Genomic DNA, 17,541 nt, shown 5'->3' with positions numbered 1-17,541 from the left:
CATGTTGAACATATTTGCCTGCACATAATTTAGACTTACTCCTTTTAAGAAGTGTGTGCTCCTGATAGTCAGGGGAGATCTCAAGGCCATTTCATTTGCCCTAAAAAGGGTCCTCCTGCCCATAGCGAAACGCCAGGCTAAGTCACATCACACCACACCACACTAGCAGCACTACTTCAAATCATACAAAACAAGTGGATAACTTTAACACAACCCTAAACACCAAATTAAATATTGTTCCAAAATGGAACAACACACAGATACCACATGACGTTATCCATTAAGCTGAAAGATCACAAACACCATGCCAAACCTTAAAATGCCAACACCTGTACCTCAAATCGGTCTGCATCACTACAATACAGAACAAACGCCACACAACTGACGTTGTGGTAATTCTCCACTCGCAGTAATAGCTACCACAATAAGCTGTAAAAACGTAGCTACCCCATAACCACCAAAAGACACATAGCACAAAAATAAACACTATCCCTCGCTAAACCTAACAGAACAGCTCGACAATCACCTACTAAGTTGCTACATGGCATCATATCACACAACGTGAAACTCAAATCAACACCCTAGCACCACAAATCACCACAAAGCTCTGGGACAGAGTCTAGATCACTCGGTACCCCCGCCCCGTGGACATAAGACCAAAGGTTCAGTACCCTGAGGGGACCCACCTACTCTGTACACTCAGGGAACCTGAGGCTCAGCTCACCGGGACCTACTGCTCTGTATGCCCAGGGCTAGTGATCTGTACCTCTAGTGCAAGCAATCTGTGCTGCCAGGTCACCTGGGCCTCAGTGCCCCTGGGGGATCTCGGATACGCCCCCCCTGGGGAACCCCTGGCTCAGTATCTCCAGGGGACCCAGGGGTTCGGTACTCCCAGGGGAGACTCTGTAAACATCCCCCGTCTCCTCTCCCGAGACCTAGGGCTTCATATCCCAGGGGACCATAGGGCAAAAAGATACCTTTGACAGCTGGTGACTCTATGTCTGCCAGGAGCAAAGTCTGCAGTGCTAATAGAGTGACCCGTCGTGTTCACAGAGAGGTGACTTGCAGGAATCCCAGATAGTTTCAAAACATGATCACTCACCAACTCTGCATAATAATTTACAAACGGGTATAAAGTAGGAGTCTGTAGAAGAGATCACAAACATGGCAGACAGAATGTGCTTTAATATACAAAATTAAATGTTTCACATCAAACTTCTTTACCAAAAGTGGAAAGAAAAAGCCAGATACGAGTTACATCATTTTAAAAGCTGGTCTGTTCGCATTTGTTCAGTGACATGAATGATGGCTGAACTATTTTATGAAGTAGCCAACAGCGACATCTGCTGAAGTCCAGGAAAGTTAGTAAGTGTCATCTTCTAGACATTCCTCGCTTCTGGCTGGGCGCTTGATAGGTACGTACCAAGCATACAGCTGAAGTTCCTCCAACTCACATGACTTCCCATGATACTGCATATTGTGACTGTGGCATTCCTTAACTGGCTTAAAGAGTGTACATTTTTTTTCCATGAGAAACTCTGTGCCCAGCAAAGGAGTTCGTTTTCATTTTTTTAGAACGATGAAAATATAAGTTATACTGAGCAGCAATACGTCTGTGGAAGTCTTAAATCCATTTTGATTAACTATTTGTTACAAAATACAAACGTATGTAATAAAAAATGATAATGTGAAACTATGGTTATGAACAAAACCGAAAAAACAAAGCAATGTGCCAGCTATGATTAGCTGAGCTAACCATGACGTATGGCTTCGCAACACATACAAAATCATTTGAAGACACATGGGCACTAGATGTATACCATTGGCCAGATATTCATCCATGTCCAATTGCCAATTTCAGTTGCACACCGGAAGCCCATGCAGAGTAGGGGTTGGCCGCCCAGTGGATCGGTCTTAGGGTTTATACACCGCTGCTTAGCCACCCGATTTAGTACGTTTAACCCCTTCTGCAAAGGGGGCTAGGGTGACCAGACGTCCCGGACAGTCACGGCTCAGTATCTCCAGGGGACCCAGGGTTCGGTACCCCCGGTGTCCCGACGCTTCTCTTAGTTTTAAACAAATGTCCCGGTTTTTGGGACAAAGGTCAGATTATCTCGGAAAGCAAAATTTCAAGGTACGCTCTCGTTTAACAGACGCCTACAGAGTATGCAATAATTAAAGTAATGTATCTGTTACTGTCAGGCAACACAGTCCCCAGTCTGCCCCCGGCAGAGAGACGGAGTGGGGGACAGAGAGGTGGGAGGGAGCGGGTTGGGGGTGCAGGGTGGGAGGTCAAGCCATAGCAAATTTTTTTTTTTTTTTTTTTTTTAAATATTTGTGGGTCCATCGATCGCCGGTTGGTACTAGGGTCCGTAGACCTGCAACGCAAACTTTATTTTCTCAATTTGTGAGGGTATTTTGGATCCATCTGTGCTCAAAATGTCCTTTCTGTGTCCATCAATGCAGGCGCCGCGGGTACAGGATCAGTGCCCGGTGACCAGGTCTTAACAGCTTTGACGCACATTCAAGTGAAAGGAAAAGAAAGCTTACTTTTCCAGACAGATCTTGAAATTAAATATAGGGTCAAAGTTATTACATATTTCACTAAAATCTGCACATACATTTATATACGGATATTTATGTTACGGAATTTCTCATATGAACAGCGCACAGTACTAAACGCGGATTTCAATAGTCATTTCACATCTACTGCAAACTTAGACGAATTCACAGGTATTTGCCGCCATCTACTGTTAGCACAAGGAAATGGATCGAATTTCTTACGATGACCGTAGAAACGTTACGAGTATAGCGATGTTCGGGGCATGAAATAATTAACTGAAAGCATGTGATCCCTACAAATAGTTCTTTGAAAACGCTTCCTATAATTGCTCCCACCGCATTCTCTTGCGAAAAGGCATTATATACGTGGATAAAGCTGTTGGATTGATACCCACCACGCTCTTACAGGCTAATCTTCCTTTATTTAGGAATGGAATCGGAGTCTGAAGCCTTTATCCCTGCTTTTCTAGCATCAAAACTCCAGCAAGGAGAACAACCTAACAACTCACCGTGTTAGGGATGCGACTTCCTCAAGTCATCGTTAAAACTCTAGCTCTGTTACAACGCGTCGTATAAGTGCATACTCCATTTCTTATTCAACATGAAGTCATTTACATGAAAGTAGTTTTACATAACATGGACTGGCAAAGCCAATAGACCTGGCCTTGGCAAACTGGTAAGATGGCTAAATTTTGTTCTTTTTTTTATCCCATGCATACATAAACAAGAAAAACAGGCGACTTCCTGAATGTGGTGACCATATGTTTACAGTAAAGATTTTCAAGTAAAATAAAAACAAATTAACCATCACATATTCATTTTAATAGTACAGTACGCGTGCCAAGCAGACAGGTGTAGTTAGAAAATGTAAATAAATAATTTTTAGGTCTAATACAAATCAAAGGAAAAATATGATTCTTAATAGAGCAAACAAAGTGCCTTTAAACTCTATCTTCAGGTTACGGTAATTCAGACAGATAAAAAATAAATATATATAACAAGCAGAAAGAAGCTATATTGTCAGAGTAAAGTAGTGACACAATGGTCCTGGTACTAAAGTGCACTTTTAAAGCAGATTAGAGCATGTGATGAAGCAAAAATCTATCACTAGCAGGTGCAGAAACAGTCCTTCAGTTCAGAAATGGTCATTCTTCAGCAGCTCGTCGGGAGCTACAGTCGCTTCCACTGAAGAACAAGTTTCTTACCTTTGGTAACTCTTTCTGGTGGATCCACTATCTAACCACAGATTCCTCACCTTCTGAATATTCCCCAGGCATCAGACTGGATCATGAAACTTTAAAGCCCTACTTCTGCATGCCAGTAAGTGGTGTCATGCAGCTTCGAACCGTCATTTCGCTCCGCAAGGTTCAAGAAGAGCTGCATATAAAACACCACCCACATGTGTGGACGTCAGTTGTTTTCCAGGCTGTCCTCGCCCTCAGACACAGCGCCCCCCTTGGCATGAACTGCCTACACTTACATGAAACCAACATGTTTGCAACATACCAGCTTCTAATGATTTATTGGCACATCATTCCAGTGACTAGAAGGAGGCCTTTGACATGGGCCCCTTGCAGTCTTACTCGATAGGCTACATGGGGGTGGTGTCCATGGTGAAGCTTTTGGATGGCTTTAATCCTTTTTGATACATAGTGTGCAGACCATTTCTATACCTCCATTTAAATCCGCAGTGCCTCAGCTTACTTAAGGTATTCCACAGGGGTCAGCTTTAAGGCCTGCTTTATTAAATATTTATGTGGCAGCCTTAATAAACATTTATTCAAAGTCTTCACCTGGATCTAAAGGCAAATACAAAGGATACTCAATTATCAGATTACATGCCAATTTGCCATCAAGCACAACAAACATTCTAGTCATGTCTTACAGTAGGACTGTAAGAAATTGCGTAAGAGGGATGGAAGCCCCAGTCAAGCAACAACCACAATCCTTTTCAGGGTGAACCACATAAGTCAATAAATTAACCTGTGCTTAAACAACTGTTCGCTTGGCAGAAAAGCAGTAATACAAAATTTAGAGTGAATGTGTAAAGTATTTATGCAGCACACAAACAGTAAGAAACAGCAAATACCACACAACATATATCCTCAAATTTTAATAAATAAATTGATACCAAAATGACAAAAATATCATCAGTAGAACCAGAGAAATGCAATATTCAAAGTTTTAGGGGAAATAATGCCCAAAAGAACAAAGCACAACTCGCAGTCATGTGGTCAGACTAGACTGGGAATTATGGGGGCTCTTGGGGGGGGGGTTCCACAGGTTCAAGCTGATCACAATGTTCCATTCACCGTGGAGAAGGCCACAAGGGGGAGGCCAAGCATCACCGATGGTTGTTGCTGTGGCTTCAAGTTGGCGGTCGTCGCCAGTTGTCGTTCCTGTAGCCACAAGCAGAACTCTCATTGCAGTTCGGCACGAAGGGTAGGTTACGCCAGAACTTCACACTGCCAGTCGTCGTGAACAGCAGAGTCTTGGCACAAACAGACCCATTCGTGGTCACAAGGAGCCCAAAATTCAGGACCTTTATTGTTTCTTTAGGAGGAGTAAACTCTCAATGCTAGCCAGGAGACCAGGAACTAGGGGAAGCAACTCTCTGGGTCCAGGGACTCACTTCAGCAGAGGCCAGCAGGGCTCATTCAGGTTCAATTGCAGCAGGACAGCTGGGCAGTTGCAGGAAGGCCTCTGAGCAAGTTGTGCCCTTGTAGCTCACAAGGGTCAGCCAGCTGGCTCTTTGGGTCATCCTGCTTGGGATGTAGGCAAGCAGGTCCAGCCTTCCCTTCTCAGTCAGCAAAGCGGCCCTTCAAGAAGCCGGGCAGCCCTTCTGTAACTTCCACAGGTCCAGGAGTGTTCTGATGAGCTTTGGCAGTCCAAAATTTCCAACTGGTGCCAACCTTGGCAGGTGAGAAGTTCCTAACCTACACCCACGCCTGGTTCTAGAAAGTTCTTCCCCTTTGCGTTACTGTCTGGAGGCAATATACAAACTCGAACAGCAGAGCCATTCATAGTCATGTGACCCAGGATACTGGCAGAAGGCACAAATGTTTGGGGCAAAAATTGCCAACTTTCTAAACATGGCATTTCAGAATTGTAATTTAAAATCTGATTTCATCATTAAAGAGGATTAAACAGCATCACCACCTGCTCTCAATCCAAAGTTAGCACTTACAAGGTAACAGTGTTAATCAATGGTTAAGATAGGCCTCACTATAGTGAAAAGTGACTTCACTGCCAGGACATGTACCATGTCATATGAGCCTTTGGGGCCTACCTTTGGAATTAATTAGAAATACTTTAAAAAAAAAATAATAATAATAATAATTAGGCCTGGCAAGAGTTATATTGCCAGGTCCAAATGGCAGTTTAAAGCTGCACCACAGGTTGCAGTCACAGGCCTGAGACAGGTGTTAAAACACTAATTTAGTGGGTGGCACAATATGTGCTGCTGGCTCACTAGTAGCATTGAATTGGCAAGCCATGGGTATGTGTAGTACCATCTCCTAAGAAATGATAAGTAAGTGAAATGTGCCATTTACTTGTTTGCCGCATAGAGCACAAGGCCTACATAGCAATGGGAAAGTACACAGAGTCTTAAAGCCTACAAAAACTGTGTGTGGGTGGGCGGGGTGAATACCACACCAAGCATGTCGGACCTAAAAAGTATCTTCCAGGATAAATCTCAATAATTATAAATTAAAGGTTCTGATTATAGATGACCCCTCTCCAATCTAATGAATGGTGGCCGAGCCCTTAGTGGAGCCACCCATTCCGGTTTCTTTTGTGTGCAATCTCAAGTTTATCTTTAACAACCAACTTTCCTGCTCTGCTCAGATTTCCAAATTATCTGCTGGTTGCTTCATTATCTTAAAATTAGCAGTAGAATCATCAAATTATTACCTATGACAATGTGCTTCACAGTGAATCATGGAGTACTTGGGTCATGCGTCAACTATTCCAATGCACTTTTATTTGGTTGTACCTAAATACCAATTTAAGATCACTAACAACATGGCTGCCAGATTAGGTTTGGGCATTCCTTGCAGGGCCCATGTTTCCTAACAACTCAGCCCTTTTTATTGGCTCCCAATTGAGGAAAGGGTGAAATTGAAATCCTCTCACACCAGTCACAAGGCTATCCATTGGAAAAGCTCTTCCTTTACTCGTAGGCTGATTCCAACCTACCATCCCCATCAGTCTCTATGATTTCGTACCTCTGCTCTTTTAACATGTGCTAAAAATTCACTAATAACAAGCTGTTGGAAGCTCAAACTCAAACGTATGCATAGCAACTCAGACTAAAAATGTACTGCCTGAAATAACACCACCTAAAAGAAAGAAAAAACACAAATAGGCGCATAGGTAATATACATTTCTAGTTGGATGGTAACTTGGTCTAGATCCTGGAAAAAGTACAGAAGGACAAAATTTAAGGAACATAGTATCCTAAGCACAATCCGACCATTTTCAATGTTTATTAGTTGCATCTAAAAAAAGAGTGAGGCGATCAATGATATGCAGAGTTTAAGGACTGGGAGGGCACTTTAATTATAAGGGGCTATCTGTTCCTCCCCTTGGGTGGTTTTATCACCATTACTTCTTTGAAGTGATGCATTAGTCTTGGGTCATGCCCTCTAGGACTTCGTCTTGCATATCCATTCAATCTGGTGGCATCTCCTCATCTGGTTTATCATAAAATGTATATGCTGGGCCATACCGTGGGGGTTGAGGTATTTTACTCTTAATGTTCCTTGGCCCAACCTACTATGAGTCCTGAACAACTGGGTCAAGTAACCCTTCAGCACTTAGCTCTCAGTAGCAGCACGAGTCGAGAAGTGAAAGGCTTCTAGGGGGAGGAACATGCAGGGTTGAAACACAGGCTCATAACTCAAAATACATTCAATAGCAGCAATAAATGACTGTCCAGTCAAATACTTGCTTTTATAAAAAAGGTAGTATTTATATACAAATACAAAGTAAAAAAAAAAGGCATACACAAATAATAAACACAGTATTCTAGGGTTCAATAGGCAGGTCCCAGAGTCCAACTTTCCTCTCTAATGGTAGTGGTTATTCCTGATAAGCGACATTCAGGTTAGGACCCACTAGTATTTAGAGTCTTACACGTCCCACTTAGACTCTTCCAAAGCAAAAAGTGTTCCACGTCTAAAGTGCTATCAGGCAGAACAAATTCTTCTTGGCCCTGCAATCAGTCTTACATTCTCCTGCAGGTGTGGCCCTACCAGAGTCCCCTGGAACATTCCACACCCGGAAGTTTTGCAGGGTTGCAGCAGCTGCCGACTGTAACACTCAGCTTTGCCGGTGCATCAGCTGGTTGTCCACTGCATTTCCTCAGATGACATTGCAAGGTCCTCTAATTTTTCTCACAGGTAGGGAGTCGATCGCTCACGTTCCAATCCCACAGTTGAGGCTGGGACCACACATGTCACCATGGTGTTCTCTCCTCTCAAGGTCGACAAAAACCAGGTAATGATTCCTGTTGGCCCAAGCGGCCCCCTTTGGAATACAGACCAGTCCTGACTGTACTCCACACATGGACGACGACCCGATCGGCACAGCAGTAATGCACTCTTCACAGTGGCCTCCTCTGATATACGGGGTAGTCGACTTTACCATGCACATGGGCAATAGCCCAATCAGCACTCCCCCCAATTCTTGGTCACTTGCATAAGGCTTTTAGAGCTTCTACTCCCCGACACACAGCGTGACGGGCTGGTTGGCAGCTGACAATTTTGGATGCCTCAAGGTACCCTTTCAAGACACAATGTGATTTAGTATCGGAGTCTTTGCAGTTTGTGCTGGGAGGCTGTGTCCTATTGAAGCGCCCCCTCCCTCTGCCCTGCTCATCCTCCACAAAGCAGTCGGTCACAGCAGGAGCGACTCCTAATCTGAGCCCAACAAAAGGCAGGCCATAGGAGGGACTAGAGGTTCACACCTAAATGTCAGCCACACTGATGTATGCATCAAAGGGATATCCGAGGGCCCGAGGCCTATGCTTTATGATTCTCTTGTCATCTTCATCTCCTTTCCGAGATGTGCCCTTTCCCCTTCCCAGTGTCTTCTCGCCAAACGAAAGGGCACCCTTCGAAGTGTACTGAAGAGCCTAGCTCTTGCTTCCTCCAGTGTGTGTCCCACCCAGTTCAAAGGAATGCAGTGATCCACATATCGGTCTAGAGGGATAAAATCTTCTGCCACCTCATGTTCCTCAGCCCTGGGTCTCCCAAAATGGAACCCAGAGTCTTCCATCGATTGCAGCATGTACAAACACATATACTCGGTACATGCATGCAACCATAGGAGAGCTGCACAGAGCTACAAACTCACTTGATGTAGGCTAAGGGTGAGTTAAGCACACAGCAGCATAATTTTACATGAGTGGGCCTGTAGGCCTCATTCCAGTGAGAGAGGTAATAAGGCCTGGTCACTGCTTCTGATCATTACACAGTATGCTGCCACCACTGTGCTTGTGCTACTTAACTTTTGGTAACAGCAATAGCCTTTTAACATCATGAGGGTTTAGCTTTGTGTGCCCCTCCTGGTCCAACAAGGCAAGACTATGTCATAGTGCACACGCATGATCCCTGTTCCCCCATGACAACAAAAATCAACATCAGGGATCCAGATATCTTTGTAGCCGGGGCACTCAGTGCAGGGGTACACGCCCATCATTATGCAAGCGAGTTTCCCATCCCAACACAATTCCTATCTTCTCTGCCCCAAAAACATGTTTATCCGATAGTTTTATTGCCATTAATAACTGAATTATTCCATGCTCTCTCATGTTAAGCACATCTAAGACAGAGTTCATATACTTTCCATCATTTGTCTCTCTAGCAAGTCTAACCAACTCAATATACTTTCTTCCTGACACATCAACCTTTATTTCCTGAGGTTGAAACCTCTGTGGTCCTTTCCGCCACTCTGTACAAATGAAATCTTTTTTTTTTTTTTTAATACCACAGACACTGCAGGGATGTAAGAACTAATTGATATATGAACGATCTGCCCATTTATCCCTTTTCGCTTAGATAAAGCACTGACCAAATAAATACTAATCAGCACACTGAACTACTTTAACAGTTTACTAATGGGCCTTCTCCAGCATATTCCTGTTGGACTGAATTTGTACCAGAACGTTATACAACCTCTCAAAGAACATATACTTACCACTAATTACTGTCCCCCATGCCTGCTAGCATAATGACACTAACAGACACTCTTAAAAACTTCCAGATACTAAGATGCATGGCTCTAGGGTGCAATCCATCTACCTACTAGGACACAGTTATAATGAGTTAGCACTAGTATGATTAGACGTAGAGTGTTAGCATTACCCGCTTAAAGTATGGACCATATTAATGTTGGCCCACAGTTCTGTAAAACAGCTGCCTGAAACAGCAATAATAGTGTAGAGGGAGCAGACAGGGCGACTGATGTAATATTTACTTTTTACTCTGCCTGCAAATTTAGAGGAGGTTAAGTGGTAAAAACATACAAGTTCACATATGAAGATATGTAGTACTGTTATATGCAGATAAACTACTTGATATGTCCGACAGTCTGCACCCTGTAACTGTTGTAGAAGAGTATAGGTGAGGCTGAAAATGAATCAAGAGCACCCTCTCTTGTTACCCTTATTAACTCTGCAAACTGATTAAATCAAAACCCAAACTTGAAGCTGAAAATACAGAGACAATAATAAGATACAGAAGCTTTACAGGACGTACTATTTCAGGTAGGTGGTAATCAACACTTGGTCAGCATGACACCCCATACCTGGAAGATATTCCTGAAGAAATGTAAATGTAAACAAACCCTTACACACCCAGGTGAGGTACTTCCAGACTTGAAACAAACAGACATGGTTGTGTGGATAGGGAAATGCTTGTGGATAAAGGAAGGACCTGTTTATTGAAGATGGGATCTTGAGGAAGGAATAAGCTCAAAGAACGCATTATATAGGTGGAAATCATGGTTTCTAATGCTATAGGTTATGGAAGACTGTGCAAAACACATGCAGGGTCCCAGGTCATCAAAATTCAGGGATCTGAACATCAGGGCAGACAAGTGATCACTGACTACACACACAATTATGAATGACATACCCAAAATTGAACTGCCAGTCAAGTAAAGGTATAAGTCAGACTGCTGGACAAAACTGTCCAACAGGAAATGTAATGCTGCGATTGCTCCCATACACACAGTAACAAGCAACGGAAGATTTACATTAATACATTTTCATATACTTCACAGACCCTACGCATGACATCAGCAATGTCACATAAATTGAACCCTGACCAGGTGTGGTGAAGTCTCAAACGTAGTGACATTGATTCAACCTTTTTCCACCCAACATAGATATGCCCAAAACTGGCAGTCGGTTGTCGGTAGAGTGCTGGTGTCAACCTGGAATTAAAACAAACTCATAACAAGCTTATTGAGCATTATAACTCATGGGCCACTCACTAAGGAAATAATGTACACACTTCACAGAAGTGCTGGTTAAACACTGACTGGCAATACGACTGTTTATTAGGCCTCACAGAATAGAAGACTGAATTAAAGACATAACGGAATAGGCAGCTTCTGACAGATGCATGTGTATAGAACAGTGATGAGCTTCAGGAAGACCTGGCATACAGGAAACAGTAGGGACTTGCTCTGTCCCCAACATACCAGAACACCATGAAATGTATGTGTATTGTGCTCTTTAGGCCTACAACAATTTTTTTTGCTGAGATTATGATGATTTCTTATTGTTATCTACTATATATATATATATATATATATATATATATATATATATATATATATATATACACACACACACACACACACACACACACATATATATATACATACATACATACATACATGCCTTCTAAAATGACATACACCTCTGTAGAAACGACAAATGCGATAAGCTACATATCTGATGACTGGTGCCAGATATGGAAATGCTCATGTTCTTGTTTTGTTTAAAAGAAATAAAAAAAATAAAAAAAATCGTTTCATAAGTACAATTAACGAGCACAAGTTTATGGTGGCAAGACACAAGGCACACGATTGTCCTCGAAATCTCAACTGTCATGAATATGAAATCCCAGTTTGGAATCATATAATTTTCATTTTAATACAGAACAGTAAGGCGTTACCTGTGATTTTGTAGCCATATGAAGCCAGCTGTCCAGCCATGTATTCTCCATCCGAGTTGTTGTGAGAGCAGCCCCATGTTCGGATCCAAATTGTCTGAGTGCCCGGGATAACACTGTTGAAAAAAATTTAAAAGAAAAAAACAGATTTGAGAGGTGACTACACATGGGAGGTGTTTCACCATTTTGCATAATTATATGTTCATGAAATATCTTTTAAGCAATCTCAGTAAAGTAAATGTCAGAATGCTTTATTGCTCAGTGCAAGCGAACTTGTATAGCACATGCAATAACCGTTTTAGGTGCTATTTTGGCATATTGCTTGCAAAACTTAGAATATATCAAATCAATTTTAAAATGGATTAGAATAGGTAAGCTGAGTTTAGCCTTAATGGCGGGAAAGGTGTGCTCCTCTTTTAAATGCCTTCGTAAAGGTACATGTACACGAGGTTTGGGAATCCATTCACTGGTATACCACAGTTGCGAAGCAAAGGGTCTGAAAGCACCAATGTTTGCTTTATGGCTTCAGGTGACTAAGAGCATGTTGTGGGGCAATCTAGTGTTAAAGATACACCAGGGGCAAGTTATTTCTGGAGATAGGATCTTCCATTATGGGAGAACCTTAACTGGTCTTATATAAGACTCATTTTCATTCCTTACCACAAACGTCCCCAAAAGCCCTAACGGAAATGGGCAGTCTTCCAGCCAAGTCAATTATGGTAATAGATGGTAACTGCTACATCATACGATGGACTAGGCATTGTCCCAATATCCTTTTCTTCTCTTTCTTGTCTAGTCCATCCTTTCTTTCGATAGAGAAACACAAAGCTAAAATGTAATCTGGTAGAATGATGGAATCCAAAGCAACTACCTAGAATTTCGAAGTTGGGTCCTTTTTTGGAAGGTGCAGAGGAATTCCAGGATAGCGGAAGAGCTGCCCAGTGTTCCATTTTCAAACGAATGGTGGTGCTGTTTTTGTGTGGACTTCGGTTTTAAGGTAGATCGAGTGGACGAGTCTCGATCTGACTACAGCTCAGGATCCAGGTTGGGGGGAGATGACAGGGAGGGTCTGGGGCATATTTTAAAGCGAGTGAGGTGTTTTGATGACAGGTTCAGTGATCTTAGTCTGCAGTACTAACCCACATGAAGTACAGCTAAATAATGACAGGAGGCCAGCAATGTTTAATATCATGAACACATGGATTTTAGTGGCTCTTATCCAGAGTTCCAGACGTGGAGATATCTTTAGCAACACAAAAGGATGATGGACGGAGTGCTGAACAATGCAAACACTCACCCCCAGTCTCAGATCTGGATTTAATCCATTGTTGTTCTGCTCACCATGGCACCCGTTTGGCCCCAGCCATATGCAAACTAGTCTTGACTCTGCTCCTCATGGGAACAGTCCAGCCTGAACTGCCCGGCCAGGTCCTCCCTGGACCGGAAACAAGAATCCTGGGACTGGTTTCAGGGTATCACCCTTCACCAGCCAGGCTAGCTTGAATCCAGTGGCACAGTGAGCACGGGACCCACGTCTGGGCATACCCTTCCCTCTTAGGGCAACTTTAGCAACACAAAAGGATGATTTACATGAGATGAAAGATGCAGATTCAAAAGAGTAAAGAAAATGGACAGTGTGCTGAGCATAAATGTGTTAACTAGCGTGACTTGGAAGAACATAGGCCATCCGACAACTTTTGTTAAAGGAACTAATCGCTGAATGAAAAAAGTGATTTTTTATCAGAAAGAGAAGAGAAATATGAAATAAGGCCTTCATCCAAGTTTTTGCACTGAAAGCAGAGCTGTAAAAGTAACACACCTTTATGTATGACCGACTCTTCCAGTCACAGAAAAATATATTGTGCTGATTATCGCAAAACACACAATACTCCCAGCCAACAACTGAGCTACAGTACACAATGATTTTTTATTGTGTATAAACCATGCATCACTTCATAAGGAAAAATCTAACAAACAATGAATCTGAAAGAAATCTACGCATTTTTAGGAACGCAACCAAGATTCTGCATTTAGGCATGTGTGTCATGTGCACCACTCAGAAGAATGTGGCAATATGGCCAAATGCAGAATTTAGGCTGTTTTTTTTTTTATTGATTTTTGGGCACACTAACATACAGCTGGAAGGCAGAGATATAGAGAAATTCTAGTGTATAATAAACATGTTCTACTGTTCCCTATTCCCCACCCTTCTCTTGATAAAAGTTGTACCCCAAATATGACGGTGACTATGGCACAGGACAAACGCTGTCCAAAATATAATCCTGTGACTAGTATATGATATTTGGATTACAGACTTTTATGGTGATGGTTGCATGATGCACGTGGACCGCGGATGTGCCTGCGACCAAATAAACAAAACATCTTTAGACATTTCTGGAAACTACACCATCAAGGGAATCCATAGTTGTGCAGCTTGTGTGAATCTTGCAGTAAAATCACAGAAATCTTTCATATTTCTGTGAGGGAAAGTTCTGGAATCTGCAAAGAATGGCCAAAGTCCTACCAACCAGCGTTCCCACAATTCTGGTAAAACAAGGTAAACCCTTGTGCAGTTGACCCATCAAGACAGTCGCAGAAACAAAACTGGGACAATGTCAAGATTTTGTTTTTGAACTTACATTGATTCTTGGGATGTGGGTAGCTCAGGATTTGGAATCAGATTAGCCTACACCTAGCAAATCTACCATACCCAGACACCCGAAGGAGACCTGGATTTATGGGCTCTGTCAACGCCTTCAAATTTTCTTGCCCAGAATGCCCTACAAACCATGGGGTTTCTGAAAACTAGAGATGCAGGGGAACCTTGGATGGTCTCACCTACTTTAAGAAATTGGGTTTCTGATTGTGTGTGGTCAAAACCCTTATTAAGGAACAACCACAATCCGCATCAAGGTGAATCACAAAAGTCACTAACTTAACCTGTGTTTAACCCTATGGTTGCGCAGCACAAAAAGCTGACAGACTTAACTTAGAGGCAGTGTGTAAAGTAGTTATGCAACACAAAGTAATAAAGTGAAAACACAACATAAGAAAGATCCCACAACAAGTTAATAAAATAGAGCAAAATTAAATATATTAAATGAGACCAAAACAACAAACATCCAATCAGTAGAACCGTAAAAATGCAATTATAAAGGTTTTAGTAAAAATAGAGCAAAGAAGTAGAAAGCACTAAGTGTGGGAGTCTGGTCACGCTAGACCTTGACAAAGTCACAAGTTCAGACTGACCGCGATAGAGTGCAGGCAGGACACAGGGACCAGAATAGTCCTGCTGATAGTTACCTTCTCAAGTTCTGGCACGCAAAAAAAAAAAAAAAAAATCAGCATTTCCCAAGTTAGCTCAACTGATGACGGCCAAGGGTCCAGGACCTGGGGATGCACCACCTCTTGGAGATTAAGCACTCACTCCAGCAGAGGCTGACAAGGCAGTCCTCCTGTAATTTCCACAGGCCCAGGAATGTACTGATGAGTGCCTCAAGAGGTCCAATATTTATAACTGGTGCCTCTCTTTGAAGTGGGGAAAAACTAGTCAACCCCCACACCAGATTCTGGAAATTTCCTTTCTTCCCCTGCCTTGGCTCCAAGAGGTCTGGGTGACAAAAGGCTGATGTCAAGTTAATTTGAGAGTGTGCTGGAGGCTTCTGAAAGTTAAGTGGGACAGGAAACCCCTCCACTTCTCCCATACTGGCAAGATGGCCCTCTTTCAGTTACACCCAGGTCCTATTGTGCACTGACTGGGTCCGATACGTATCCCAGATGGGGATGCAACTAACAGGCCTAAGCAGCTCCAAACTCCTAGATGGCCTCAAAGTTTAGTGCAGGAAAATGACATCTAAAAGTGGCATTTTCATAACTGCAAACCAAAATCTGGCTTTACCATTAAAGAGAATTTTAAATTACAATTCATTGGAGTCCAAACATGACATTTCTACCTACTCCAAATCAAATGTTAGCACCTGTTAAATGTAATACTTTTATCTAATGTTGTCCTATAGGAGAGTTAGGCCTTAAATGTAGGGGGTTTGTTTCGTTACCAGGACATGTAAAACTTAAAAACACATGCCCTACTTTTTCCACATACAGTGCACCCTGCCCTTTAGTTGTTCAGGGCCTACTTTAGGAGTGGCTTTAAGTATTTAAAAGGAAGGTTTAGGCCAGGCAAAAGTTTTATTTTGACAAGTCGAACTGGCAGTTTAAAATACACTACAGGCAACAATGGCACTCCTGAGATCGGTTTTAAAAGGCTACTTTTAGTGTTTGGCACAGTGAGTCCCAATGCCAACTAGTAGCACTTAACTGACATGCCCTGGGCACATGTGGCATAATATAAATTAAATGTACAAATCAGGTGTAAGCCAATTGTACCATGTTACAGGGGAAAGCGCAAACATTTTATCAATGATTAGCAGTGAGAAACAAAAACAAGGTCAGAAAATGGGAGGGGTGAAGGTAGAAAATTTGGTGGTGACCCTATAGAGAGTGCCAAGTCCAAGACCCTTTTTTCCAGAACGCCCTGCAAAGATCAACTGTATGTCTAATATATCCACAATTTCCTCTTACTTTCCGAGGTGCAAAGCTGCAGTATGTAGGCCATAGATCTTTCTAACCAAGGGAATCCCACCAAACCCGGCCATTTGATAGAAATTCAAGCTTTCAGGATGGTGTGGATTGTATAGATTTCTCAATGTTGTTCTACCAAAAAAGTACCTGCACTATCAAGGTATAGGTGAAAAAACTAAATTTCCTCACATTGGAATCTCCAGCCAGCCATAAAGGTTCTACCATCATTAATTTTCACTCTTCTGATGAACATCTTACCCGCTCCCATGTGTTGGTGGTCCTAGCATACCAGCCACACATGCATAAAAAATTACAGGGTGAAGTCAATATAGTATCAATGTGATTTTCATATGGTCATATATTTGGTCCATTCCTGTCATGTGGGAGAGGAATTTGAGGGTCATTATGTGTAGTTTTCATGTTTGTAGGACATTCTGGGTGAGAAAATGTGCAGCAATACCGGAAATCAACACACCCTAGAATTCCCAGGGTCTATTTTCAGAAATGGCAAGGGTTGGTAGGGTTCCTTGTATGCAAAAACTAATTCCTAGCATTTATGTCTAGTGATGCTTTCTTCCATGAGGGATGTAGAATTCTTATCGCGCGATGCCCAGGACATCTTGTTTGAGGAAAGGATAACTAGTCTACATGTTTATTTTGTCCACAAGAAAGTATGCTCAACCAACTACAACACAAACCACCTGGCTGCCAGTTCACAGCCCCACAGTATAGGGGAGTGAAAGAGCTTTCTAATGCCAAGATAGGTTATACACTCATATACGTAACATGTTTAAAACGTTATATATGTTTCGTTACCACAAAGCCCTTACTGTTGGGATGGGCGCTCTAATACACTGAACTATAAACTCAGCTTACCTTAATGGCAGTAGTTACAGCATTAAAATAAATGTGTACACATTTTTGCAAAATGTAACATTTTGTAGCTATTTGTAATGCTTTTTATTAAACGCAAATACATGCATGAAAATACAAGCAAGATTCGAAATTTTACTTTTAAGCAAACAATGTAGTAAAATGCACTATACTGTAGCAAAATTGTCTAACCTTAGTTTTGTTTCCAAGTCACAAATATTTTTTGATTACCACATTAAAACACAACTTGTTCCAAAGCATAATTTAATTAAGCATGTTGGATGCATAAACACAGTAATGGAGAGTAAGTGTAAAATCAAAATCGGCCCCTTTCTTA

General features: G+C 42.1%; 1 protein-coding gene across 1 annotated transcript in view; it reads right to left on the bottom strand.

Annotated features, from left to right (window-relative positions):
* Nucleotides 1-17,541, bottom strand: part of CDKAL1 (CDK5 regulatory subunit associated protein 1 like 1) — a 1,931,537-nt gene that overhangs the window by 1,868,513 nt on the left and 45,483 nt on the right. Inside the window, exon 3 of the mRNA XM_069218767.1 lies at nucleotides 11,754-11,866. Coding sequence (XP_069074868.1) covers nucleotides 11,754-11,866 — 113 coding nt within the window. The remainder of the gene's footprint in view (nucleotides 1-11,753; nucleotides 11,867-17,541) is intronic.

The sequence above is a fragment of the Pleurodeles waltl genome, chromosome 2_1, assembly GCF_031143425.1.
Source record: "Pleurodeles waltl isolate 20211129_DDA chromosome 2_1, aPleWal1.hap1.20221129, whole genome shotgun sequence".
Taxonomy (NCBI): domain Eukaryota; kingdom Metazoa; phylum Chordata; class Amphibia; order Caudata; family Salamandridae; genus Pleurodeles; species Pleurodeles waltl.
This window is presented reverse-complemented; position numbering and strand designations above follow the sequence as displayed.